At 63.2% G+C, this 27655-nt stretch overlaps 6 protein-coding genes across 6 annotated transcripts; all 6 read left to right on the top strand.

The window, feature by feature from the left end:
• On the top strand, positions 1-5940 carry LPMP_020400 (hypothetical protein; the record flags this gene model as incomplete). Its single annotated transcript, XM_010699883.1, has 1 exon — positions 1-5940. The coding sequence occupies one exon, from the start codon at positions 1-3 to the stop codon at positions 5938-5940; it is 5940 nt and encodes a 1979-aa protein (XP_010698185.1).
• A 1500-nt stretch (positions 5941-7440) lies between these two features.
• LPMP_020390 (hypothetical protein) lies at positions 7441-7953 on the top strand (the record flags this gene model as incomplete). Its single annotated transcript, XM_010699882.1, has 1 exon — positions 7441-7953. One exon carries the CDS (start codon positions 7441-7443, stop codon positions 7951-7953), a length of 513 nt encoding a protein of 170 aa, XP_010698184.1.
• A 1527-nt stretch (positions 7954-9480) lies between these two features.
• Positions 9481-12330, top strand: LPMP_020380 (glycerate kinase, putative; the record flags this gene model as incomplete). Its single annotated transcript, XM_010699881.1, has 1 exon — positions 9481-12330. The coding sequence occupies one exon, from the start codon at positions 9481-9483 to the stop codon at positions 12328-12330; it is 2850 nt and encodes a 949-aa protein (XP_010698183.1).
• A 740-nt stretch (positions 12331-13070) lies between these two features.
• Positions 13071-16484, top strand: LPMP_020370 (hypothetical protein; the record flags this gene model as incomplete). The annotated part of the gene is made up of 1 exon (XM_010699880.1): positions 13071-16484. The coding sequence occupies one exon, from the start codon at positions 13071-13073 to the stop codon at positions 16482-16484; it is 3414 nt and encodes a 1137-aa protein (XP_010698182.1).
• Positions 16485-17296: 812 nt separating this feature from the next.
• Positions 17297-17890, top strand: LPMP_020360 (hypothetical protein; the record flags this gene model as incomplete). Its single annotated transcript, XM_010699879.1, has 1 exon — positions 17297-17890. One exon carries the CDS (start codon positions 17297-17299, stop codon positions 17888-17890), a length of 594 nt encoding a protein of 197 aa, XP_010698181.1.
• A 1046-nt stretch (positions 17891-18936) lies between these two features.
• On the top strand, positions 18937-27498 carry LPMP_020350 (hypothetical protein; the record flags this gene model as incomplete). The annotated part of the gene is made up of 1 exon (XM_010699878.1): positions 18937-27498. The coding sequence occupies one exon, from the start codon at positions 18937-18939 to the stop codon at positions 27496-27498; it is 8562 nt and encodes a 2853-aa protein (XP_010698180.1).
• Between the last annotated feature and the right edge of the window lie 157 nt (positions 27499-27655).

Raw genomic sequence — 27655 nt, 5'->3', positions numbered from 1 at the left:
ATGCAGAGTCGGAGCACTTGCGCGCGCAGGCCCCGTGGCGGGTCAGGGGAGGGGACAACGCGGCCCAGCCTCCGCGATCACACCTCACCGCAGCGCCAGCGTTGCCGACTTTCGAAGTCTGCGGAGGAAACCACCGAACCGGTGCCCACGTGCACCGCTTCCACCGCTGCCGCGATTACCTCGAGCCCATCGATGCGAGCAACCGCGACCAGCTTAGCGCTCTCCATACCGCACTCTCGCAACTCGGCCGCTTTGGAGGCGTTTTCACTGAGCTTTCAGAATTGCCTCCACCGGCAGGAGATCCTCTTCCAGCGCGTCGACGCCGCCGTCGCTCAGCTGGAGGGCGCGCGCGTCAACGCTGGCTGTGGTACGTCGTTTCCATCCCCGCTGCACGAGGTCGGTGTGACGCTTTTCTCGTCTTTCCCAACCCCGACAGGCCCGGCTCGGAGCACTGGCCCGCTGCCGCGGTATGCGTTACCACCCTACCACCTCTCCCCCTACAGTCCCGCGGCGGCAGAAGCCGGGGTGCCGCTGGCGCAACCGAACACCACTATTACCCTTCCAGGCATTGTTGCCGGAGGAAGGAGCAGCGGCACCGCCGCTGGCATTGCGAGCTACAACAGCCACATGAGCGGCCCCCCGATCCCCGTTGTGTCGCTCGCCTCGCCAGTACTTTCCGTCTCGTCCTCCCTGCACGAGTTCCCGTTCGCTGACATTCGCCACAACGCGCGGCGGCGTCCGCCAAGCCAAAGCTCCGCGTCCTCGACTCTCTCTTTGTCCGTCGTTGTGATGCGGCCCGCGCTGGAGCGCATTGGCGGCAGTCGAGGAGCTGCGACGGCAGGGTATCCTTCCTCCCAGGGTCATCTATCACCACTTCCGCAGACGTCGTCGCACCTCGAGTTGCCGACCTACGTGCGGCTTGATGGAGCGGCAACGACGCCGACCCAGGCGACCCCATCTAGGCTCTCACATCCACTCGCACTCTTCCCTTCCTCGACACCGGCGGCACCGCTGTCGCTCGCTCGGTTAGCCGACATGCAGCAGCAGCTCCTCACGAGCAACACCGGCTGCACAAGCAGCACACCACGGAACACAGGAGTAGCGTCGCCGGCGCTGGGCAGTGCTGCGGCGGTGGCCCACACCTCACCCCTCTCCTTCAGTGGCGGAGGGGCGCTGGGCACACAGCGATATCCAGTCGCTGAAGCGGATGTCATCACGGGTGACCCGGCCACGGAAGCTGCTGCGCTGCTTGCGTCTGTCGAAGCAGCGTCCTCGCACGAGGAAGCCATGTCGTGTAGCTTGGTGAGTACCGCTGTGGAGACCAGCGCGCCTGGGGATGCATGGCGGAGCGCCAGGAGTGGACTGAAGAGCAGTACTGCAAGCGAGTCGTCCACTGACCGCAGTGACTCCGCTTCTCCGGCCCGACCCGATGTGCAGACGCCGTACCCCGCCACTACCATCTCTGCCGCAGACAAGAGCTTCAACAGCTGCTGTTGCTGCTGCGGCGGCGCAGAGAGCGATAGGGTGCCGACGTGGTCCAACAGCCTACCTGGGCACGCAAGGGACGGAAACCTTCGCCTCAGCGACATTGGTGATTCTTCCGTAATGAGCGTCTTCAGCGAGAGTGCGGAGAGCGTGTCGCTCTCGCCGCTCTCGCATCTACCTTCAATTTGGGTCGGCACCCCGAGGGCGCGGAGCGCCTTCGGTCAGACGTCGCCGCTGCAGCCACCGGCGCCGCTGCAGCAAAACTCCTCGCTTGGCGGGAGCGGCATCAACATAGCGTGGATGCCACCCCACCTTGTGTCCAATAGCCACAATAGCCACAATAGCCACAACAGCAGCAATGCCGCTGGTACGAAGCAGGCACCGGCGGACCAGTCCCCCAGCGCAGAGGCCGTGTCAGAGCACCCGCGACATACACCGACTGTGGTTAGCTCCAGCGGCTCTCTGCTGTCGACGAGTCAGCAGCAACTGCATCACCGAGGCTCAGCGGAGGTGCTTTCTCCCTTGTCCGCGCCGTGTGTATTGTCGCCTTCCTCAACACCAGTAGTCTTGCCGCGTGCAAGTGACGTGGTACACTGCAGCAGTGTCCAACTGACCTCCGTCAGCTTGTCAGGCAGCGGCATACCGCTCGTCAGTGCGAACAGCAGCGGAGGCAACGCTGCTGGGCCGGCAGTGATGGATGGAAATATCGTCTCCAGCCTTTCCTCAACTTCTCCTCTGATGCCGTTGGTTCTTTCTGGCAGCGGGTGCGGCTCCACAGGCGGCGGCGGCGGCGCTGTCGAGGATGCGGCTCAAGAACCGACATCGCCACTAACGACCTGCCGCCAACTCACCCTTTCGCCGTCGCGGTCGGCCGAGGAAGTTAATGGCGATGATCCCTTCCCGGAGTCCTCGCTGCGGTCGTCGGTAGGCTCAGCCAAGGAGGTGGCCGCCGAGGATGCGGAGCTGCAGCGCTTGGCCAAGCGCTACGCTCCACCACCGCCACCGCAATCGTTGACAGAGTTGCAGCAGCAGCAAAACCAGCGGCGCCGCTGGAGTGCGCCACCCGTGCCCACCATGCGGCGTCCGCCCATGGCACCTCTGCGTTTACCCAGTGCTGCCAGCCCGGCGGCGGCGGCGCGGGATGAGGAGGAGCGACTGCGCAGTGCCACGCCACTGGGTGTGAAACCAGAGGAGTGGCTGTCGTTTGAGCAGCAGCACGAGCGGCTGCACCTGCCGGAGTGCTGGCGTGATAGCGAGGTGGTCGTCGTCGATCATGTGGAGAAGAGTCGAGAAAGTGACACCGAGGAGGCAGCACGGCTGCTACTGCTGGAGGAGGAGCTGCTTAGGGAGCTGCGGCAGAGCCAGTCGGGTCAGATGGGCAGCGACGGTCTGCCTCGGCGAGGCCGCCGACGGGGAAGTCGACGTCGGCGCTTAATGGTGGGCGGCGATGTCACCGACGAGGCGATAGGCGAGGGGGAGGTTGATTGGGGTGATGACTCGGCCGATGATGCCGCGGCGGACGCCACCTACGAAGCACGCCTGGCGAGTTACGGCAAAGCGATGTTGCTGTATCGAAGCAGCCGCTTTCACGCCTCACTGTACCGCGGCGGCGGCGGCGGCGAGGAAAGCTCGCACGGCAACAGCCCAGCTACCACGGTCGGGTGTTGCCAAAGAGGTCCCGTTAGTGGAGGAGACAGACGAGGCTTCACCCCTGGCACCACCAACCCCTCAAGAGGGGAGTCCGATGGTGACTGCACCGTTTCTCCAGCTGCTACGAACGCTCATGCAGGCTCGTCGGCACCGTCGAAGCGCATCTTCAGCCGTCGCCATTCAGCCCCGGCAACCATCTGGAGCTCCGACAACAATGCAGAGTGGCGTGACCTGCAGGCCCGCTTCGATGAACTCATCAGTATTCAGCAGCGTAGCCGCGAAAGTGAGCGGGATGGCACCGATGGCACTACTCCTGACGAACAGCTTCTGGCACCACTAGCGAGCACGATGGCGTCTAGCCCCATGAAAGAAGGCCCCGCCAGTGGTATGCCACGTCGCCGTCGCAGCCGCAGCTGCAGTCACGAACTCACTGCCTGCCCACCAGATGTGGAGGGCGCGCGGGCGCAGAGCGCCTCTCCTCTGACGGGCGACCTCAGCAACGACTACCGCAGCGACGTGCCGCATCGCGGCGACGGGGGCAGCACTTCGTCTGCTTCATCTTCGCGTGTTGCTGTGGCGACACCGATGCCGCTCGAGCGGACGCACACCCACCCAAGCCCGAGCGGCTACCGCCACGTCGAACAGGAGCGGAAAACTCAAGCCGATGCGGCGGCATTGCCTCCCTCGCCGACACGAGCCAAGGAGGGTATCTCTTTTGCTTCCCTCTCTCCATACGCATCGATGACACCGTCACCGCTGAAGCAGGGCGGTTCCCCAGTGCAGTCGAGCTGCGCCAACGTGTTGACTATCCGCAAGAACTCGCCTGGGTTCCCGACGTCGCCACGGCACCCGTCCATGACAGTGAACGCGACCCGCACCATCGGCACGAAGGGCTCTGCTGAGACACATAGGGGGGTTGGCAAGCACGACAGTGACGGGGTCAAAGACGAAAATCTTCAGAAGAGCGCTGTTGCCGTTCGTAAGCCTGTGGAGCCGTCAACATTGCAGACGCCGAAGTCATGCTTCGCGCCTGTCTCCCGCGCGGCGTCATCGAGGGGTATGCTGGGGCGGTCACAACGTACTGTGGGGCTGCCCACCGCGTCAACGAAGGGGCGCCAAAAACCCAAGGCAGCCCGGACAGGTCGCGCCGCCGCCGCCGAGTCGAGGGCTGTTGCTGCTGCAGTGCCGGCAACCCGTGCTGTATCCGCGAGGCAGAGGCCGCAGGCGTCAGCGACGCCTATGCCGTCTGCTTTGACAGCCACCAGTGCGAGGAGGGGCAGCAGTGCCGCTTGGAAGTCTGGCAGCTGCGTCTCCGCCAGAGGTCCGAGCAACAGTGTGAACAGCAGAGGAGGACGCTGTGCTCCATGCAGCTGCACGAGCTCCGCCTTCCTTGACACCACGACCGCTGTCTCCATCGTCTCTACTAAGGAGGCAGATGACGAGGCGCCGACTGCTGCGACGGAGTTGCGCAGCCACAGCACTCCTCACATGGACACGAGGACAATACTCCCAGCATCGCCCCCGTTTGGCCACGCTCTCGATGGCGGGGAGGTTGTTGAGCCCTTCTCGCAGGTGTTAGTGGCCACCACTGCCACCACTGCCGCCGCGCCAGTCACCGTGCCGACCACCGTACCGCCCCCGCCAACGATCCAGAAGAGCGCGCAGGACAGCGGCGTGCAGCGCGGACGGCTGCGAGACAACAAGGTCAACTCCAGCCGAGACCCCGACAAGGACCACGGCGCCCACGATGTTCTTCTCTCCTCTCCACTACAGCATCGGCAACGGAGACACGCTGGGGCGGAGGGTGAGGCAGCCGTGTCGACTCGCCCGTTGCACAAGGCGAGTGCCCGACATGGGCCGGGGGCTCCAGAGAGCGAAGCGAGGCATCCGGACGGCGGTGCCGTAGCGGGGTCGATTACCACAGAGGGCGCTGACTCGCGCGCGCTGCTGCGACGACTTGCCGAGCAGAAGCGCCGCACCCGCGCCATTGAAGAGTGTCTTCGATTCGGGGTCAACAGCGCCGCTTTAAACAACCCCCATAACGGCAGCCACAGCCCCCGCAGCGGCAACGGCAGCGGTTTCATGTGGGGCGACGGGCTCACCATAGGCAGGTGGGGGCTGGAGCCAGAGAGCTGCGCGCCATCGCGCGCCGTCGGGCGTGGATGCACGGTTGCCGAGCTTGCTCGCCAGGACGTCAGTACGGCGTTGCACATGTACCCGGTGCATCCGGTCATTGGAGAAGCCACCTTGGACACCCCTATGACTCGTGCCATTACGGCTCCGTACTGCGTTGGTGCCGCGGCGGATGTCCACCACGTGACGGTGATCGATCCTTCCGACGCTGCGGTTGTCTACGGCACACACGCCGCTCATTCTGGCGTGGGTGCCTGGGCGGTGGCAACTGCGCAGCAGACCTCATCAAATCCACGCCGGCGGCGCATGGATCTTCGCCTGCGCCTGTCGTCTAAGTTGACTGCCCCCTTGTCGTCTCAGTCAGCGAGCCCCACGAAGCGCAATAAGGGCTGCGCTGCACCCCTCACAGCGGCCACCAACGCCGCCGCTGCTGCGTCGATGGCCCCCGTCCAAAGCTTCCGACGCGCCGAGAGCCTCTACACCACTCTGCGCTCCCGCTCCCCGCTGTACAGCAGCGGAGCGCAGCATGCCAGCAACGGCGATCGTCGCCGCCACACCATTGGCGATGATGTTCTGCCAACCGCTACATTATCCATGTCCGAGCGCCGGCTGCATCCTACGCGGACACCACTGGGCAGTCAGTTTGTCGACTTGGTCCGGGGAGGCGCGTGAGAGGGCGTGGGGCCCGCGTGCGTGATGTGCGAGGGTGTGATGCGTACTGCCGTGGCAGTCACTCTGTGCCTCTTTCCTCGCTTTTTATGTTTGTTTGTTCCTGCGATTTGTCTCCTGATGAGCACCCCCGTGCTGCTTTTCTTTGCCCACGTTTCCTTTCTCCTTCTCATTCATCTCTGTACGTGCTTCTCTCTCTTTCAATGACTTGGCGGCTTCCTTAATTCATCATTGTCGTCGTTGTCGTCGTCAGCCTCCCGCCTCTCATCCCCCCTCTCCCTCTCTCTCTGTCTCTCTCGACGCCTCCGCCGCTCTACATCTCTGTCTCTACCGTTGCCATGCAGCTTCTCCAGCGCTGCTCTCTCGTTGTCGTTCCTTTCCTCCCCCCGCCTCCCCCCCTCTTCTACCACATGTTTAATAGCGATCTGTTCCCTCGAGAGAACGAGAGAGAGGGGGGGGGGGGGGGGAGGGGATGAGAGGAGGAGAGGGGAGAGGGGAGACGTGCACTTTCTTTTCTCTGTGGCACGTGTGTGCGGATTCACATAATCCCCCACCATCACATGGCACAGCCAGCGATGTAGCAAGGCACCGACAGCGCAACGAGAGCACAGAGAGACAGGCAGTGATGGTGGTGGTGGTGGGGGAGGGGCAAGGCGGCCTGAGAATTCGATTTGCGCGTATCTTTCCCCTCCGCTCCCCCCCTCTTCCCCGGCCTCTCCCTCGCTCTCTCTTCCTTCTCCTTTCCGCTGACGCGGGAGGGGGCACTTCATTTTCTCCACAAAAAAAAAGCGCAACGGGCACGCGCGCATGTGGGGAGGGCCTCCTCATACGGGCGTTTTAGCAGTGGGGGGGGGTGAGGATACGTGTTGCTGAAGCTGTTCAACAGCAGCGAAACAGACAAGAAAGAGCGAAAAAGCTCCACCAAGCAGGACGCAAAAGGAGAGGAGAGCGGAGAGAGGGGGGGGGGTGGAGGAGGGAGGCTACACTTACGGCGGATGTATGGCGTCTCGACTGGCCTCCCCCTCCCCCTCCCTCTCCCTCCCCCCTCTGGAACAGCCATGCCTCCTCCCGGTCTTTCTCCTGCTGCGCATCACGTGTACATGCTCGGCTGCGGACGTGTAGGCGTGCCATTCCGGGAGCGGCAGTGTCGGCTCCCGTGTGTGGGCATGCAGGCATGTCTCTCCCTCCCCTCGATGAGTTGAGGCTCAGCAGTTTTGCGAAAGTGAAGGATAAAGGGTCAGATGAGACTGATGGTACGCGGTTCCGTGGGACGACCCCCCCTCCCCCCCCCCCCCACCACACACATGGCTGCCACGCTATCCCCTCTTCTTCTCCTCCCCCTCTCAGTCTTCCCCCCCTCTATTTGAGTTGCCCTCTCTTGTCTCTGTCGTATTTTCTGCTGCTTCCCGCTGGCTGTGACGACGCCCTCTCTCATCGTTTTGAAGCTCCTCGTCACTGCGAGTCACTGCAGCAGGCGCCGCCCCCCCCCCCCCCCCCCCCCCGATGCGCTGCCGGCCATTGCGCCTGACCACGCGAGCGCAGGCACGCCGCGTCTCTTTTTTTCCTGCAGGCCTGGCCCCGGTGACCGCGGCGCCCTTCACGGCTCTCACTGGCGGGACGAGGCATCCACAGCCTCGGTCCCGTGCCCAGGGCGTTCACTGTGGTGCGTGTCTGCGACGGACTGCGACGGTTGCTGCCGCCCTGACTTCCGCGTCCTCTCCGTGCTGGACACCCACGGCACGATTCTTCACCAACGCGAAGAAGTCGTATGCGCGCGGCACGGAGGAGGAGCAGCAGATGCGTCAGGAGGCTGCAGCGAGGGAGTGGCGCCGCTTTCTTGCTCAGCCAGTGGACGCAGACGGCGGTAACGCCCCGACGGCGCGCAGTGTTGAGGACCGCCTGCCAACCAAGAAGCAGCTGAGCGAAGAGTTGCCTACGATGGCAGAGCTGGATAAGGCGCTTCGTGAGGGGAGGATTGATGCGTACGCCATGAAGCTAGACAAGGACGAGGAGTAGAGGGTGTTGGTGAGTTTCGTGACGGCCTCTCTCCTTTGCCACTCTGCCACTCTCTCCCTTTGGTGATCTTGCGTTGCTCCACACTCCCCTCTACACACACACACACACATCCGCGCACCTCCACACCCGCGTGGCTCTGCGTGATACGAAATGGCCGCTCTCCGCTTGTTTGTCTGTTTTCTCCTTCTGAGTGTGGCGTGTGCCTCTGCCACAGAGGAGCCGCCGGAACGACTTGTCTGCCTGTCGCCGTCTTTCTGTGTAGGTGTGCTGTAGGAGAGCGAGGAGGCGGAGGTGGAGATCGTGTGGCAGTGAAGGCGATCTGGGCGTGTAAGACGGGATCACAATGGGAATACGATCATCATCATCATCATCACACGTTCTTCTCCACAGACGTTCTGCATATGGGCAAGTCTCTCTCTCTCTCTCTCTCACTTTCCCTCTTCTCTCGCACAGGCACAGGACGAGACGCACCCGACTCGCTGTCTCTCTCCTGCTGCTGCTGCTGCTGCTGCCGCACTGCAAGCAGGACGCGGCTGTGCTTTGCGCTTTTTCTTCAGCTCTCTCTCTTTTTTTTTCTCTCTCTCTCGTCCTGCTGACGCACTTCCGGCCTGCCGCGGCGCGGGTGATGTTTTCAGCTGCGCACAGCCAACGCACACGGTGTAAGGGTATGCATAACCGCGTCGTGGGCAATGAAGCCTTTTCGGGGGTTTTCACCTGCCTCTCCTCCCCCTCTGTGCTTGCGCGCGCGTCACCTTTCCCCTCTTCCGAGGATCGATCGCACTTTCTCTCCCCCCCACTCTCTCTCAGCGGTGCCGCGGCGTGGAGCGGAGGGGGAGAGACCATGGCGATGGGTGAAGGTGAAGGAAAATCACACCCCCTTGCTCCCCCTCCTCCCTACCGCCGCAGCTTGACACACTTGTGTTGGCGCAATCGCCCAGCACGTACAGTTAACCAGCTCGGCTGGCCGCACGCTCGCAGGTGCGCCTCCCCGCTCTTTCACTTGTCGCTTCTTTCCCTGTGATGGGACTGCGGGTGGTTGGCAAGAAGAGAGAGCGCTGTCCCCCCCCCTTTCCTCGCTCAGTTACTTTCCTCCTCTCTCCCTCTCCCCCTCTCTCTCTCTGTGCGTAAGCGGATGTGGCCGTCACTTGTCGGTTGACTTACGTGTCCTGTGGTGGCATCCTCACGCACGGGCGCACATATCGAAGCGCGAGGGGGTTTCTTCGCTGTGCTCGCTCAGCCGCCATTACATCCCGCCATCCGGCTGATCCACTTCATTCTTTCTGGCCGGCAGAGGCAGCGAACCGCTCTCCACACGCCTCACATCGTCTCGCGTCCCTCCCCTCGGGTGGCTCGACCCCCCAAAACAAACAGCGCCGCGCCACACTTTTCTGCCACACACACACACACACACACACGTCCTGCGGTCGGCAGACGGCTATACCACGTCCATCACTTGCTCACTTTTCCCTCCCTCCCTTTTCCCGCACGTGTGTGCATCTCCTTCATTTCACAGCGGCGTAGGGGCAGATGAACCACCCCAGTAGGCAGAGCGACGTCAACGCCAGCGATGCAGCAGCCCACCTCGACAACTCTGGAGGTCCGTCCTCGATAGACCCGTCGTTTATCGCCACTGCTGCTGCGTCGCCTGCTGTCGCTCGTGCCATCGCCTCGCCAGCCCCAGGAGGGCTTGCACAGAGGACTCGCGAAGTGCACCTGCCCGCGCCGCACCCGCGTCGTTCAGTACAACCGCCGCTTCGAGGACCAGGGCTTCTGGTCGCGACACCACGTCCTGGAGAGCATGAGCACCACCGTCGCCGCCACAGTGACGGTGCCTCTCCACTGCGCGTGCTGTGCGCCTGCGACACCTTCAAGGGCACCCTCTCCCCGGATAAAGTTGGCGAGGCGGTGGAGAAGGGCTACTGGCAGGCGTGGGCCAAGACGCACGGCTCCGCAACAGCGCAATCCCACGCGCTTCCAGCAGTCACGGCGCCGGCGGAGGAGGTATCGACGTTATCGCCCACGTCTCCATCACTGCATCTGGTGGCACCGCCGCTAGCCACAAGCTTACTTCCTGCGCAGCCCCCTTCCGCCCTTCCGGCAGACGCGGTGCGGTTCCTGCACCTACCAATGAGCGACGGCGGTGCCGGCCTGCTGGACAGCGTTACCTACTCCCTAACGCACGCGTGCAGGATGGGGGCCACCGAACTGGGTTCCTCGTCCTCGGACAACGCGTTGCGCCTGCAGCGTGTGTACGTGCCGGCGTCCGTCCCAATCATAGGCCCCCTCGGCACTGCGGTCACGACGGACAGCAGTGCCGCAGGAGGCGCCACAGGAGCTTCTCACGGGGTGTCCTTTGCCTGTGACGTGGAGAGACGGGTGCTTGTTCTCGAGATGGCAGAGGCGGCTGGGCTGCCGCGCATCGCGCGTGCACAAGACCGGCACCCGGGTCGCACGACAAGCTACGGGGTAGGTGAGCTTATCCGCTACGCGCTGGTCTACATGGCTGAGGCTGCTCATGCACACGCGGAGGCCCAAGCGGCCCCGAAAATGGCTTCCCCCGAGAGCGAGGAGGGGGGATGCGGGGGTGTGCGCCTCTTCCTGGGCATCGGCGGCAGTTCCACCAACGACGGGGGTCTTGGCGCGCTGCAAGCGCTTGGGCTGGAGATCTTTGTGGACGCCGCGCACGCCCGCGCGACGGACGGCGGTAACGTCGGCACCCAGCGCGTGTGCGCAGCAGCAACATCAGCAGCGGCTGATGAGCAGGCAGCTCCGTGCCATGCTGACGACGGCACGGAGGTGCGCCTCGCGAGACCCTTCCGTGGCGAGGACTTGGCCCACGTCACCCGCGTCCGCATCAGCGCAGAGATGCGTTGCATCTTCCCCTACTTGCCTGAGGCAGCGACGTCACCGACTGCGACGGGCGCGAAGCGCGGTGCTGCGCAAGCCGTACCACCGGCGAATTCTTCACCGGCGCCGCCGCGCGCGTGCTACGTTGCGGAGGTGTGTTTGATCTGCGACGTGGACAACGCGCTTGTTGGCCCGCGCGGGGCGACGCACACTTTTGGGCCGCAGAAGTGTGCGCCGCGCCACGCGCTGCTGCCTCATTCGTTGTTTGCCACAGCTACCGGCACCCCTCCTGCTGGATCGCACGCGGGTAGTAGTGCAGAGGCCGAAGCTCCCCCGAATGCGGTGGGCGGCGCCAGCCCTCCACATCCGCATCAGCAGCAGCAGCAGCAGCAGCAACTGCTGGACTCGCTGGAGGCAGGAATGCGACACGCTGCCACACGCGTCGTGGCGAGTTTGTGGCGGCACCTTGCTGCTGCTGCTGCTGCTGATGCGGATGTGGAGGGCAGCGGAGCAGAGGCGGCGGTGCTGGCGGATCTGCTATACAGCCCAGGTGGTGGTGGTGCGGGGGGCATGAGTGGGTTCTTCCGCTATGTACTGCAGGCGTGCTATGTACCTGGGGCGGATGTGGTTGGGGGTCTTCTCGGCCTGTATGAAACCCCGAGAGTCGCGCAGCTGCTGGGAAGCGGGGCCAGCAGCCCATCAAGGCGTGGTGTGGTAGCCGAGGTGAAGAAGCGAGGCGGACATCGGGGCGATGACGTGTTTCCGGTGCCGGCAGAAGTGTCTGCGGCCATGATGTGGCAACCAACGGGGTTATCACTGCGGCGCCCGCGCGGGTCTCTTTTCCACGCGTGCGACGTCCTCGTGTCAGGCGAGGGCTCCTTCGACGATCAGACAATTTTGTCGCACAAGACGGTGGGCCGGCTGCTGGAGATGTGCACCGTAGCCAACGCATATCGCTTGTGGCACCACTACTGCGACGACGCGGGGGAGGCCGAGGCGGCCTGGAGCGAGCAGCGCGGCTGTCGCTGCATCACCGATGTGGTTGTCGTGTGTGGCCGCTGCGGCTTTGACGACTACACGCACCTTCAGTCCTCTGTGCTGCAAGCCGTGTGCAGAGCTCTACTCCCGCCCAGCACTTCGAAAGACTGTGCGGCAGCTGTTGCTGCAGCTGCTCCTTCGATGCCAATGTTTCATGATGTAGCCGGCGCCAACGCGGATGCCGCGCGTCTGCACGTGTACTTGCAGGGTGTGAGGCAGTCATCTACGTTCCGGCGTGCGTGCGGCGAGTCCTCTCACGCTCCGGAGGACATGTGGAGCGCCGAGCACCTTCTCTCGAACTACTGTGTGCCGCGTGTGACGGTGCTGCCGCTCACACCGATGCTGTTCCCTGTGCCTACAGCGATGCAGCAGCCGTACAAGTGCATCACTTCAGCAGTGGCGCAGTTACTGGAAGAGTCAGTGAGGCGCCTGAGAAGCGCGCAAGCGGTGAGCATGTTGGCGTGTGGAAGTCATGACCAGAGCTCTCTCTAGTGGCGTACTGCGGTTTTGTGCTTCCATTTCCTCCACCTCCGCCGCACCACCACGCGGCGGAGAGCCATTGATGATACTCACCTCGTCAATGCGCCTCTCTAGGGTCGTTTTATATTTTTTTGCGTATTTCTCCGCATACGCACACACACACGCATACGTGTACACTCCGTCGAGGTGCTCTCTCTCTCTCTCTCTCACGCCTTTAATATGAGGAAGAAGTGAGTCACAGCCTCGGATGTCGTCACTACGCATTCATAAGACATGTCTGCGTCTTGGCCACGAATCCCTCCCCCTTCTCTCTTACTCTCGACCCCTTTTAGCTACGGCCTGTACTGCAGCAGCAGAGGTTGATTCTCTTAGCTGTGGACGGCGCAACGGTGTGTGTGTGTGTACCCTTCCGCGTACCTCCAGGGTTATCCCCTTCTCTTTCTCTCTCTCTCTTGCCCTCTTTGCTTGCTGATGCCCCATTCACACTGGAGCTTTTGCTTTCCTTCCCCTCCTGCATGTCTCCCTCATCTCTCCCTCCCCCTCGCCTCTTTCACATCCTTCTGCTGCACTACACCAACTGATCCCTCCCCCTACTCTCACACACTCACACACCCACGCCAGTGAGCCTTATTGCAGTCACGCACACCCCGACAGACAAGACGCGCGTGGGAGTCGCGTCTGCTTGGCGTTCCGCTCACACTTTCTCCAGGTTTCAACGCTCGATGTGAATTGCTGCTTCGCAGCCCAAGTCGATGCGTCGACTGCAGCGCTACATCACCGTCACCACTTCCTCCTGGCGTGGTCGCTGCACAATCAGCGGCACCCCCAGACTCCTCTGTTACTTTCAGGGAAACTGGTCAGAATGCACACCGCGTTGCCGTCATCAGCGCTGCCTTGCTCGTGCGCATGAGAAGACCGTTGAGCCGAGTACCATCAGGAGTCACCCACCACAGCGAGGGCGTCGGAGACATGTTCTTGCTGAAGTATATGGGAAGCAGGCCAGTCGCGCAGCAGTCGTTGATGTTGACGTGACGGTCACATGTAGTTCCCTTATGAGTGAGTTGCAGCGCCTGTTTCCCTGGAGCACCTCCTACTCCCTGTGGCAAGAGCGACGACGGCAGACGTCAGCGCCTTCTGCTAGGTCAGCTTTGTCGTCGGCTGCAGCGCAGGAGGAGGACTGCACGTCATCAGAGCCGTACACCTCAAGCGAGGGTTATGACTGGCGGCGTCTGTTCCTCGTGCGCTATGAGCCTCATCCTGCACTTCTATCCGCCACGCTCACCACACAGAGGGGCGGTGCTGAACGAGGCTGCAGTGGCGCCTCTGCCGCTACTGCAGTTGGCGCGGCCAGGCGCGGCCACAGGGCGAGCCAGCGGTGCTCTCGATCAAGCCGGCAAAGCCGAGCAGACATCTGTGGAACCACGCTGAGCACGGCGGCTGCGTTACTCAACTCAGCCACGCCGACTGCGGTGGTAGCAGGGGGCACATGTGAAAGCCGCGCGCTGCAGCTGTGGCAGGCGGTGCTACTGTCATCATCATCGTGGTGCATGGAGGGCTCTTCTTGTCCACACAACAAGTCGCAGGTAAGCGGCTCATCGCATACCTCGCCGGGAGACGCCGCACACGCGATGGTGGCTAGTCGACAAGGTTGCCGTGCGGGTCCACGGACGCCTGCGGCAAGGATGGCGGACAGCCCAAGTGCACGCTACGCTGGCAAAGGCGTGCGAACCAAGCGGGCCGCAGTGCCTTCAAACATGCCGTCTGAGTTTCCGACGCCACCGCTCCTGGCGTGGACTGCCCCTCCTTCCTACGAGCTCTACTACCTTTCGGGAGACGTCGATCGCCCGAGGCGCCGCGCCGCTTCGTCTGGCCAGCTCGATTCAGCCCCAACGACGGGGGCAACGAGGCCTCCACTCGAGCACCGACCCCAACGCAGCGACATCGTACGTCGACTGCGGCGAGTGGGATGCCTGCATGCGATACCTGGTCTGCCGCAACTTCCGCCGATGCTGCTGAGCCGTGAGGATGCAATGCCCTCCGCAGAGGCGCGTGATGGCTCACTGTTGGTGTGCGCCGAGAGCACGCACCCGCGCACAAAGTGTGCAGCACAGGAAGGCGCGGATGAAACCAACACGCTGCAGGTGGCGGCAGCAGCTGACAAGGCACACGACATCAGAGATGACGGTGACACGTTTGTGGAGGAGGGGGACGTGCTGGGTGGCACGGTCTGCTCCTTGCACGACTACTGCCTCTACCTAACCGGGAGCGGTCATCTCGAAGAGGATGAGGCTGTCAATGGCGCGGACAAGGCAGCGTATCGGTCGCCGTCCCACACGGACCAGCCCGCCACAGATTCGCCAGCTTCCAGTGGCCGAGGTGCACGTGTGTTCGAGAGGGCATGTGAACGCGTCGGTAGCACTGCAGGCGTCTCGCACTTCACCCCTGTTGACGCCGCCGCGGCTGCTTCATCGCCGTCATCCCCATCACCGACTATCAACGCAGCCGCCCCTGCGGCCATGTGCTTTTTCCCTTCGCCTCTGTCCCGCGGTGCGGAGCAGGCAGGTCGAGGGACTCGTTCGACTACTTTTGCGGAGCGCTGGGGTGTGCTGGGAGACGACGAGGGAGGCACAGAGGACTTCTCAGGGTTGTATGGGCACCAGCAGCAGCAGCAGTTGGACAGGAAACAGGCCGGCGCCACCGCAGGTATTCATCCGCGCCGACTTTACGAAGACGTCGGTCACCATCACTGGAACTGCATCTCATGCCGCGCCTTCGTGGATGAAATGGTTCGGGTACGTCATCGCTCCCACGAGCCCAGCAGCGTAACCGCTGCCCTCTCTGCACATCCCTCGGCACCACCGCAACGGGCATCCATCGCAGAGCCTGCGCCCAGGCGTCAGCAGCAAGCGGCCCATAATCGGCATGAACGCACTGCATCGACCTCAGGCGGTGCAGTGCTGGCTTTCTCATCGACGCCTTGTGCCGCCCCCTCGCTGTGGGTGTCCGACCTACCGGAGATGGGCTGTGCTGCAGCAGCACTCTCTGCATCTCACGGTGTTGGCGTCTTACTAGCGCACCCGCACGAGTGGATTTACTTCAGCGTTCTCTTTCACGTGCACGCGGCGCAGTTGCCGAGTGCATGCGCACACTCTGCTGCGAGACTTGCCTCTCACCGAAGCCTCGACCTCTCGCATCTCTACTGCTTCCTGGATCCACCGTGCCGTCTGTCCACCGAGGAGCTGGAGGAGTGGGCGCGCGCGACACGAGAGCGGCGGAGAGAGCGTGAACGGGCGCGTGGTCGGTGCCACAACCATCGCCGCGCCGGCCACAGCCGTGGTGAAGAAGAAGAAGAGGGCGGCAAACACATTAGGCGTGCTCCGCCGTCTTCACCGCCCACTTACTGCGCTGCCGCGCAGACTCACCCCCATGCGTCACGACTCAGCTGCGGTACCACCACTTCTTGTCGTGCGACAGCTGTGGCCAGTGAGCCTCCTTCGCCCTCCGCGGCATTGGCGGCGGGGTCGTCGATGGCGGGCCCACGTACGTGGCTCGTCTATGTGCACCCCGACGTGTCGCTCCGAACATTGCCGCGGCTGTGGGCCTGCGCAGTAGGCGAGGCTGCCTCAGGCAGCGGCAGCGAGGCGGGGGTGGGAGTGGGTGAGCGGGATGGCCAGGGTGAGCACGGGGACGTCCTGCCTTCTTATTTTCATTCGGCTCTGGCGCGCACACAACGGCGACAGGCGGCTGAGGTGGAGATGGTATGTCGCTATCTTCTGCCGAGGACGTCGCTGCGGCGGGGTCCCTCTCCTGTGTTGCTCGCGCGCCAGGCGCAAGCCTCCGTCGGTGCGCGGGCACGTCGCTCACGTGGCTGTCTGGCCCCTGCAGCGCCAGCCAAAGCCACCACCGCGGTGGCTTTTCCGACGCCATCCACGGAAACCCTGGTGACGCCTGACGCTGCTGCGCAACGACGGTCCACCGCTGCGGCATTGCCTCTCGAAGATGATGAACACCGACGGCGGCAACTGCAAGCGCTGGCATGCGGGTTCGCAGTATCGCCACTACCACGCAGCATAGACCTGCTAAAGCGGCGCCACTGGCTGACAAAGCCATTTGTGCTAGTGGAGGAAATGAAGTACGGCCGCGTGATCAAGTACGGTCCCACATAGCTAGCGGCACCACGCGTGCTGTGACGGCAGTAGCGTCTGCTGCTCTCACTCTTCGTCTGCTCCTCTCTTCAGGCCCACGAGGAAATTCCACCCCCACCCCTCTTACTCACCAGATCAACAGCCAAACACACATCTCAGCATGCAGCCGCAGAGAGAGAGAGAGGAAGTGGGGCGGGGGGGGGAGGGAGGGAAGGGGAAGAGAGCGAAGGAGGCTCAGGCGCATGTCCCCCTCCCCCTCCTCCTCCTCCGCTTCCTCTCGTTTCTTCAACGCGCTGCGTTGTTTGCTTTTTGTTTTTCTCTCTCGATAAGTGCCACTACTACTGCTGCTGCTGCTACAACGTAGAGACATACGCATACGCACGGGCACACACTAACACGCACTGATTGGTGGTGGTAGTGGCGTCGCACACTCGTCATGAGGGGAGAAAGGGGAAGGTGGACGGTGATATCGCTCATAGGCAGCGCTGTTGCTACATCATGGGGGTGGCCTTCGTGCTTCCTGTCCTCCACCTTCTTACGATCGTCTCGTCAGTGCAAACTGTGAGCTCGATTTCTCGCCCCTACCCCGTGGCCTCTGTTACCGTAACCGAGGACATTCCTGCTGTACAACACTTACCGTCGACAGGCACGCGCGCACGTGATGGTGAGGCTCTGGTACTCCCTTAACCTTAACACGCCAAGCTCATGTTTGTGCTTCTCCTTCGACACGCTCTCCACACTGCCTTTTCCTCATCTCAGCCAGGAGTTTCATATCGAATCTCTCCTACTCGTGCAGTAGCACCCACCTATCTGTGGAGACACGCGTCATTACCATGGCTGGTGGAAAGTTGTCGAAGCGTGTGAAGCTGCGCGCAAAGAACTCGCGAAAACAACAGGCTCATCACGTGTCTGGTGAACACGCGCTGCCATCGAGCGGCCTCTCCTCCTCTCCGCCGCCGGCAACTCCGCCTACACACTCGCCAACGAAGGCGCATCGTCAAGAGGCGCTGGACATTCGTGACGCCCTGCGGCAGCGTCAGGGTCGTGCCAGACATGCGGCAGCTATGAAAGTGAAGGGGGCGAGTAGTAGCCGCACCACTCAGGGTAGCGGTGATGCGAAGCGCAAGCTGACAAAGAAAGCGAAGAAGGACACGCCGTCATCGCAGTGTACTGCGGGGCTACGGCGGGCGACGCTTCTAAAGCAGCGCCGACTCATGTTACCGCATATGACCGCCGCGGAGGAGCGCATGGCGATGGCGCAGGAGGAGTTGAATCTCTTCGATAAGGTGCAGACGGTGCCGGCGTACGCTGCGGACCCCTTCGCTGCGGTCATGCAGCACCTGTCCTCTACGATGGATGCACTGCAGCCACAGACGCCGGATGTGGGCCCTGCCGAGCGCGCTGTTGGCGCAGGCCGCCGGCGCTGAGCTAGTGTGTGTGTGTGTGTGTGGGGTCTCTCTCGTCTTTGAGTCCTCCTTTTCCTGAAGCGACGCCAAGTCGAATAACATCGAATGTTGTGTGCGGGTGGCGGTCACGGGCTGGGGTACCACGCGCGCCGGAAGGTCGCCTACCGCGGGGGTCGTGTGGAGCCGCAGGGGCTGCCGATAAGGAAACTCAACTCACAGATGAAAAGAGAAGCGCCGGAAGACGAAGCGAGAGGAGGAGGAAGGCGGCGGGGCCAGGTAGTGTGCAGGAGAAGTTGTCGCTTCGTCCTTGGCTTACCCTGCTGAGCGAAGGTGTCCACAACGGTGCGTGTGAGGGGCGCGACGTGAGGGAGGAGGGGGGGGGAGGGAGAGAGCTGAGATTGCCCTGTACGCAATGCCTGGGGTGAGGGTCGCGCCTCTGTTCTCCAGCGTTGCTCGCGTCGTTGGGGAACCGCCATTTTGCCCTTTTCCTCTCTTTGCTGGTCGAGCCTTCGTCTGTGTCACGCACGCCCTGTGAAGTACTAATGCTCGTTCTCTCAGCCTGCGCACCCCAGTCTAGTCCTCTGTCTTTCGAAGTTGCGAACTACAACGATGAGTCGGCGCATGCGACTCTTCATGTCACGGTTTGCGTGCACGACCTTCAGCGCGCGTGTGCATGCGAATGCGAATGCGACCTGCGTGTCAGCTCTCTCCGACTTCTCCCTCCCTCGTTCTTCCCCTCCTCTCGCACCGTCGTCGTCCATCAGCGGCGGATGCGTGTCTCTGCTACTGCCGCTGCTGCTTCTTCATTCAGCTCTTTGCTCTCTGTGTTTCTCTCTCCGTGTGTGTGCGCATAATACTCTGGCGTCTCTCTTGCTCGCATTCGGGGTCCTTTTTGCTCTTCTCTGTAGGTCCCCCGTCTCTCTCTTTCCTCACTCTTCCATCGTCTCCCACACCCCCACACCCTCCGGGCCGCCGTTGGTTCTGTCGATGTCCTCGGGGCTCGTTATATCGCCTCCCCAACTCCTCTCTCCTCCTTTTTTCTCTAGCAGTCGGCCAGCTCGACCAGAATGTCGTCTCTGGCGCCTTCCTCATTCACTGGTCCGCCGACTGGGTCCTTTCAAGTGCTGTGGCCTCCGCGTGATGACGTCATCGCCGCTCCGCTCGGCACGGTGCCAGTTGACTTCTCCTCTCCGCTGCCAGTGCCTCTCAGCACGAGAGGCGACGAGCCAGACTCCGTATCGCGAGCAGGCACTGGCCGCAGCAGCACCTTCGATGGGCCCTTCAGCCCCTTGGCGATGGTAGGCGTGATGCACCGAGGCAGCACCGGTAGCGGCAGCGGCGTTGGTGCTGGTGTTCTGCGCGGGTTACTGACGCCAGCAGGCTCTTTCAATGCAGCTCATCAGCAGGCTCGGTACCCACCGTGTCAGTGGCAAGCTCGCAGTACATCGCCATCTGCGGCGGTGCGAAACCCGCCCAACTCTTCTCTGTCTTCGAGTGCTGCTGCCACGACCGCATCCGGAATCGCCTCTCCGCTGAGCCGAAACCCCGGGCCCAGCAGCCACGGCGCAACACGGCTTGTCAGCTCCCACGGCATCCAAGACGATAGCGCAGCGCCGCCAAGATCGTCGCGCGCAAGCCTGCGTTGGATGGTGGAGGAGCCAACGCATACCGGAGGGAGGGAAATGGCTGGCACACTCGCTGCCACTCTCGGTCAAGTGAACGCCTCCGACGGGAGCGGCGACTGTTCTGCATCGATGCCGCCTTCCTCGGCACAGCTGACGCTGGCAGCGACAGTGAACTCGTCTGTCCCGCCTTACACGTCAAGAGTGTGGCAGGCGTCTACCACGCCGCCGTTTCAGTACCCACCGCAGGCGCCTTGTACGGGTCACCGCGCCGACTGTATCGGAACAGGTGGGATTGGCGGTGAAAGGACCGCGTCCCCCCTACCCAGCTCTGTCGCGGCGGGCACCGCAGCTCTCAGTGGTGCGGCGGAGGGTACAGCGCCGAGGTCATGCGTGCCAGTGATGCTGCCCACCTCATCTTCGCTGTCGTCTTCATCCTTGCCCATGCGCCCGCCATCCCACGCCGGCTTATTAGCAGCGGCGCCGACTGCGGGGTCACTGCCCATGACCTCTATAAAGCGCATTGCCACCGGCGCGGGGGCCGTCGGCGTGGGCAACGCGGTTGCCTGTGCCATTCCATCCCTGTGCGATGCCTCCGTGGCCAGACTGCGACACTCAGATCCAGAAGTCCGGGCTGCAGCTGCAGAGCTCGCAGATGGGCAACAGCAGCCGCAACACTGTCAGCTTCAAGGGCACATTGGTGTGGCTGTGGATGTTTCAGCAGTGGTGGGCAGCTGCGAGGGGAGCGATGGCGCTGGCAACAACCGCAGTCCCCGCCAAAGTCGACCGCGCGGGTTGGTGAGTGCATCGAGCCACGCCTTCCGTGCTTGCCGTTCTCAGCAACCGTCGCCGCAGCTTGCTGAGAGCGGCAAGCACGTGGACGGCGAGGAGAAGGGTAAGCCAGCCCGCCAGCGGTTGTGGCTCTCCCACGATGACTCTGAACTCTCTGGCTTGGGCCCGAGCAGCAGTGCGCCCGGCGCCTTTTCGATGGACTGCGGGCGCGACAGAGAGGCCCCTCCGTTTGTGGCGGCGCGCTCGTGGTCGTCCTCCCTGACGGAGAGCTCATCACGCTCGCCGTTGGCGGCCTCGGTGGCGCAGTTACACGACTGCCACACAGCCTCCACGGCGGCAGCGTTGGGTTTCAGTACCCAGACACCTCCGATAGCTCTAGTGACAGTGCCTTCCGCAGCGACGTCGACGGCGCCCCTGGCACCCCCAGCGCTCCCGTCGTGGAAGCGAGGGAAGCTGCGGCGACTCGCCGCCCCATCGCTCGGGGGTGCGGGTTTAGTTGGGCGGAAGCTGCCGCCTACCGTATCGGCGGCGGCGTCGATCATTCAAGGCCGCTCTCCCCGCACACCGCGTAGCCAACGTGAAGCGCATCTGATGCCACTAATGCGCGTTGCTCTCATCGATGCGAGGAGCGTGCGTAGCCACCTGGAGGAGCTGCGAGCTCTTCTCCCTAAGCATCGCTCTGGCCCCGCGGGGGCGACAACGGCGCAGGACATCAGTGGCGCCATCGCCGGCAACAGTGAGTCTGCAGAGGCCACCTACCGCGCCACTGCCGCTGCCGCAGTCGACACCGGCGACGCACAACGTACGGGCCCAAGCGGAGTGGCAGACGTTAGGGCGGGCGACGACGATGAGGCAGAAGGGGTGGACAATATGCTCAATAGCAGCGACGATCCCGTGGGCATCGTGGAGTGGACAACAGCCATGAGCCCGGCCAGCTTCTCTCTTCGGCAGAAGGTGCTGAGAGACAAGAAGACTGATGGCATCGGTGGGGGTGGGGACGGTGGCAGCAATATTCTGCAAGCTCGCGCAAGCGATGGAAAGGCCTCTTCCCAGCTGCCGTGCTCACAGGGCTTGCACTGGAACGGCAGTGATGTCGACGGTGACGGCAACAACGACGGCGACGGATCGCCAGCGGCGACGTTCAACGTTAGAGGCCTCTACACATCGTCGCTAAACGGCTATCGGCATCAGCGGCTGACGCGGCTTACTGAGCAGCACCTCAAGTCGCTATGGCTGGGCATCAGCGTCGTCGCTAAGTCGGTGTGTGGCGTTGCGGTTGAGGACTGTGCGCGGATGGCGCTCGCACAGGGCCAGGCGCCGATGGACGAGCAGGCGCTGGGCTCGCCCTGTGAAAGGGGCGCCGCGATGTCTGCAACGCCGCCGTCGCCGCCATCTACCGCCGTGACGGCCTCGCCAACCCCATGTGACCCACCGAAGCCGAGCAGCGCTGCCGTCACTGCGCAAGATGGGGAGGCCACGACGGCTAAGAATGCGTCCAGTGGTGCCTCGAAGCCGCTCCTGTCAGAAGGCCCACCCGACACTACCCCCTCTTTTCACTTCTCAAGCCCTGCGCTAGCAGCGGCACCGGCAGAGAGACGAACTCTCGCGTGTGGCGAGCAGGCGCCGACGACGGCCACCACGATGCGACGACTGGGCGGCCCCATGAGGGGCAACCCATCCTCGGGTCGCCACCGCGACACCCAACACCGACGTTTTGACGAGGCAGCGCTTCTGGACAGCGTCTTGGCGGGCGGCAACGGTAGTGCTCCCTCGTCCCTGCTTGGACGCACCGCCGTCTTGGCCGCTGCCGTCAACGGCTCTCCCACTGTATTCACAGGCGACGAGGAGGGCTCGCGAATGAGCTTCTCGTCTTCCACCGCGGCCCCCACCTCCCTGGCAAGGCGGACAAGCGCGTCCCCGAGCACGAGCACCGCCCTGGCACAGTGCACCTACTCGGACTGCTACCGTAGCGGCGACAGCAACAGCAGCAGCCACCACCACAGCACCACATCCCCGACGTCGTTGTCGAAGTGGCGGAACACGTCCCCGTCTGGCACCATCTACATCCACAACACCATGACAAGCCTCAGCAGCGCCGAGACGATGACCAGCGTGTTGGACGACGCCCCCAGCAGCAGTGGGAGCCGCATGCACAACTCCAGCAGCAGCTCTAGCTCTCGCGGAGGTGGTGGTGGCTACGCTGTCGGTACTGCGGTCAGCGCGCTCTCGGGCTTGCCGAGGCCAGCGATACCAACGACAGCGATGACGGGCAGTGGAGGACAGTCATTGTACACGCTTCCCTCCACCCTCCTCCCCCTCCCGGCGCTGCAGCAGGGTTCCCTGTCGCAGTTGGCACCGTCCACACGAATAGGCGGCGCTGCCTCTCCCAATAACTACAGGCCACCGCCGGTCGCAACGGTAACCCCCCTCTCCCCTCCGCTGCATCAGCCGCTCGCCCACGGCGGCACCGCTCCCACCTCAGCCCCGCCTACCGCAGCGCCTCACCACAGCCCTTCCAGCGCGTGGTACTCGGAGGTCGGCGTGGACGGTGGTGCCGCCGACATCAGCAGTAGCTGCCCCCTTGCAGCTGGGACATCAGGGTCCATGTGGATGCTACCGCTGCCGTCGCCCGTACCCCCTCCCCCACCGGTGGCAGTTCACCGAGGCACCACCGCCGCCGCCGCCGCGAGTGGTGGTGGTGCCTCCAGGGTGTTGGCCGTGGTACCGACTGTGCCGAGTGCATCGTCCACCTCGTACGGGGCAGCGAACAGCGGTGCTGGCGGTTGTGCGTCTGCCTTACAGAGGCCGTGCGCGCGTTCTTCAGGCGTGGTGCCGGCGACGCCCTTCACCTCCCCACCCAGCGCGACGTCGACGCCCACGCTGCTGTTCGCCATGCCGTCCCCTCCCGTCAAGGCACCGTTCATCAAGGTGCAGCGAGAGGAGGTAGTTGCTGACACGACGCCTGATTTGGACTCCAATGCACGCGCCAGCATCGTGCCGTGCGCTGCTGCCGTAGTGACAGCGGCAATGAGTGCCAGCGGTACCGCGATCCATGCGCAAGACGAGGGCTGTGGGCGAGCACCGACCTCCTCGGCCCTACCACTGACAGGTCACGAAAGGCCTGGTGAAATTGGCATGGAGGCGCGCTCAGGAACCGCGCTCCCGCCCAGTTCCGCCGCGGCTGCTGCCGTGGTAATGGTGGCTCAGGATGAGATGAGCAGAGCACCGCACAACGTTGGCGCGGCAGCGACACTGCCTCCGGCCATTGCTTCCTCGCACGACACGCAGATCGAGGGCGAGCGGAGCGATGTGCCACCTACCTATGGATCGATGGAGCTTATTGCGTGCGAGAGACACGGCAGCGATGACATCCCCACTCCGTCCGGAGCCGCGCTGGTGATGATGCCGGACTCTCTCCTGCCTCGGCAAAGCGGCGCCGATACTTGCACCTACTACAGCCCAGTGCTCCGAAGCTCTGCCACAGGTACGGCAGCGACGTCCGCTCTTTCTGCGGATGGGGACAACCAGCTAGAGGAGAGTAGCGAGAGTGACGGCGCCGACGCTGCGGGAAAGGCGCCTCACAAACTGCCCGCGCATGCGGCATCAGAGGGGGCGGCGAGGGCGGGGAAGGTTTCACGTGAAGATGTGATTGACGGTGCCGGCGCCTCTTCAGGATTCTCGATTGTTTACGAGTCAGCAGCCTCGCCGCCGTCGTTGTCACAGCGACAGAGTGAGCGTGGTGCGGTTTCTGCAGCTGCGCATCCGTGCGTGGCACCTGCAAGAGGCTTGTCATTCTCATACGCAACCATCTTAGCTTCACGAGCGGAGGCCGCCTCAGCCGTTGCAACAACGATGACAGTCGCAGAGGCCTGCATATCCTCCTCTGCCCCTTCAGCAACACCACCGCCGCCCCCGCGAGCAGAACTGCAACCACGGCATCGAGACGATGGCCGATCCTCCCCACCCCCAATGCCGACCTCCGACTCCGCCCTTCACGACCTGCGCGGTGGCGAGGACGCGGATCGAACTGTGAAGCGCAGCAGCAGCAGCGGCAGCAGCAACATTGTTGAGGGCAGCGCCTTGCAGACACCCCCACAGGTGGCACTACCGGGGACCCCAACGAAGGATCGGTCGTTGCATGCGGTGCCTCAATGGGCACAACTGCATCCTCCGCAGACGCCAACATCGACTACCACCTCACTGGAGACGCGCTCGGCCGATAGCGCTGGCGTGCTGTGGATGCAGACAGGGGATGAGGAAGAGGTCAACGCGATGAGTGCGCTGGCGTGCGCCACATCGCTGCCGGTCCATCCCAGCAGCTCCGCGACAGACGAGCGCGAATCATGCCCGCCTCCCTCTCTGCCAACGCTGACCGAGCTGATACACACTGAAGTGGTTCACAGCACTCCAGCAACTGAAGCAGAGCTGCGCGAGGGGGCCACTCTGGCGAAGCAGTTCAAGGGAGAGGAGTCTGCAGCCGACACCCCCAGCTCTATGGTCCCCTTCCCGACACTGCAGTCGTGGGCGGCACACGTTGGCAGGCATGCCGGTCTCTGTATCAGCTCGGCTGCAGCGGCACTCGACGTGGAGCAGAGCGAGGCTTTGACCACAAGTCTGCAGTTGTCTGGCTCGGTGTGCATGCCTGCATACGCGGACAGGTACACCGGCGAAGATTGTGGTGGGGCAAGTGAGGCTAAGGAGGCGAAGGGTGACGTTGCCCCGGACGAGGCTACTGCCAGGGACAGCGAAGATGGCCGTGATCTGCTCTCCTTCTACGTGAACATCGATGCACATGACTTGCCGAGTCCCTCTCAGTCTGCATCTGCGCGTCATCAAGCGTTGCAGCAACATCAGCACCACCAGCACCAGCTGATGCAGACTTGGTCTAGCATCCTCACTATCAGCTCCTCAGGGCATTCGGCTGCGACGGCGAGCTCACTTCGAACAACCCTCACAAGCGTGACGCTGAGTGCCAGCATGGCGGCGCTTGGGTCACGACTGAATACGTCCTCAACGATGACGTCTGGGTCCTCGACAGCGCTGCCGTCAGTCGCGGAGACCATTCTGGGGATCAGCGTTGCTGCCGGCGGTGGCGGTGACGTTGGCGCCGCATGCGACACGGATTTCGATGCGCCGTGCTTAAGCACAACGTTTAACTCGACGTTCACCTCCACAGCAAGAACGCAGCACGTGCTGAGTCGGCTGAAGCCGTTGCCGCATTTCTCACCGCCTCAAAACTACCCCTTCCCACTGCTGGGGGTGTCCTCGCCGTACGTGCTTGACTACAGAGGATTCGAGGAAGACGGGGACGACGTCGACACGGACAGCTACACGCAAGACACCGATGACACTGACCTGCTCGGCGCCGACCCAGAATTTGAGGATGAAGGGCGCCACCGCACTGAAACGCCCGTCTGTGGCGAGGCCAGCGGCGGCGGCTCTGCATACGACGACAGCGGCGTAGAGGACCGTGGCGCGGTCGCCAAGTCGGCAGCCTCGCCCTCACAGTGTCACGAGGACGGCAAGGATGGCGTGGAGGCGTCACCGACACAACCGCTTCCGGAGAGTAGTACGAGCGAGGCGAAGCCGTTCACTACGTTAGCCGGCTCCACAGCTGTCGCCGTTGCCGGAGCGTCAGGCCAGTGCGGTGCTGCGGCACCCACCCGTCACGACAGGAGCAGTCGAGGCGGCAGAAGCGGCGTCAGCTCGCACGCCATCAGGACGGCAGCATTGGAATCGCAGGCGCTGCCGGCCGCGCCGTTTCCCGAGGGTGCCTCCCTCCTCACAGCCACCGCTGATGATGGCGGCGCGAGAGGGGCGAGTGCCTATGCCGTTGTGACCTCAAGGGCAGCGCTGGTCCAAGCGTCGAGGGCGATCGAGGAGGACAAGGATGAGGACGACAACACCACCGAAGACGGCACTTCCTCAGCCCACCTCTCGATGCGCTCTCTTGGGGTTCCGATGGCTCAACTTCCAGCCCCTGTCGGGGCGGACTCGACAACGACAGCCGCCGACACAGTGACTACACTGGTAGGTAAGGGGGAAGCTAATACCATCTTGGAAGGTCGTGGTGACCCTCTCGGGATGGACAAGGGTATCCAGATGGCTGCTGCAATGACACCCTCAGCGCAGGCCGCGTGTGACGTCGAGTCGTCAGAGTTGGAGGACGCAGCTTCGGTGGTGATGGTGAAGGTGACAAGAGAACCCACAGAGGAAGCGCCGACGGTTGGGGCAGTGACATTTCTCGTGGCAACAGCGGCGGCAGCTCCAATAGCGCTATTACAGACATCCCCCCCCTCACCATCATCGTCGTCTTCTGATGCTCATGCCACTCCCGTTCGTTGCTCGCACGAAAGCCAGTCGCGTTGTCCCCCACCCGCATTGCTCGTGTCAGCGCCGATAGACCGCGTCAGAGTTGACACCGCCGCCTTGTCGCCTTCAGCCGGGAAAGAAAAACTGAAGAAGAGGCACGACGGTGACAGACGCGCCGCAGATGCAAGTGCTGTGCTCAGTGGTGCTTCACTCGAGACTGGTGGTGCATTACTGATCACATCTACACCGCTTGCGGTGACGACGGCGCTTCGGGCAACGGGCGCCTCTGGCAGTGACGGTCTTATCCCTTGCCTTCCCCTGGAGGCGGCAAGCAGCGCAGCGCCGGCGCGGGCACCTTCCACAATACTACTAGAGCCGCGTGAGCGGCCCTCACCGCCGTTACCGCAAACGCGGTTCTCTCTTCCGTCCTACTACCTCGCCCAGTGCGAAGACGGCCTTGCAGACGTCGCTGGAAGTCTCCACAGATGGCATGCAGAGACTTCGGCTTTTTTCCCAGAGACAGAAAGCGCCTCCACGCCGTGTCGGACACACGGTAGGCGGAACGGCTCCTCAGGTGGGCCAGCACACCTGTACCTCTCCATATCCGCGCTCGCGCGTCGCCGCGCACAACAGCGCGCATTCTACAACAGCGCGGGTCTGAGTGGCTCCGCTGCACTGCCACCCATGAAGGCCACGGCGGTGGACATGTTATCGTCAGCGTCAGCGATGCCTGTGTTGCCGTCACGTGTTAGTGCGACTCCTGATGACACTGAGAAGGCAGCCACATCTCCGACCTTGTCCAGCGCGGCGGCCGGCGCCACGCACAACGATCGACTCTTGGGATCGATGGTACGCGCTTTGTGGCTCACTGGCGGCGGTGACCACGGTGGTGGCGCCTGCTGAAGGAGGGTCGGGCGGCAGGGGGGGGATAGCAGTGCAGAGGACACGGGGCGACATCGAGCCGAACTTTCTTTTCCTGAAGGTGCGACTCGTTGCCAGCGCTGAGTGGTCTCGCCTTGTTTCCTGCTCCTCCTCTCTCTCTCTCTCTCTCTCTCTCTGT

The sequence above is a fragment of the Leishmania panamensis genome, assembly GCF_000755165.1.
Source record: "Leishmania panamensis strain MHOM/PA/94/PSC-1 chromosome 2 sequence".
In the NCBI taxonomy this organism is placed as follows: domain Eukaryota; phylum Euglenozoa; class Kinetoplastea; order Trypanosomatida; family Trypanosomatidae; genus Leishmania; species Leishmania panamensis.
The sequence above is the reverse complement of the archived record's forward strand: the minus strand, read 5'-3'. Positions and strand labels throughout refer to the sequence as shown.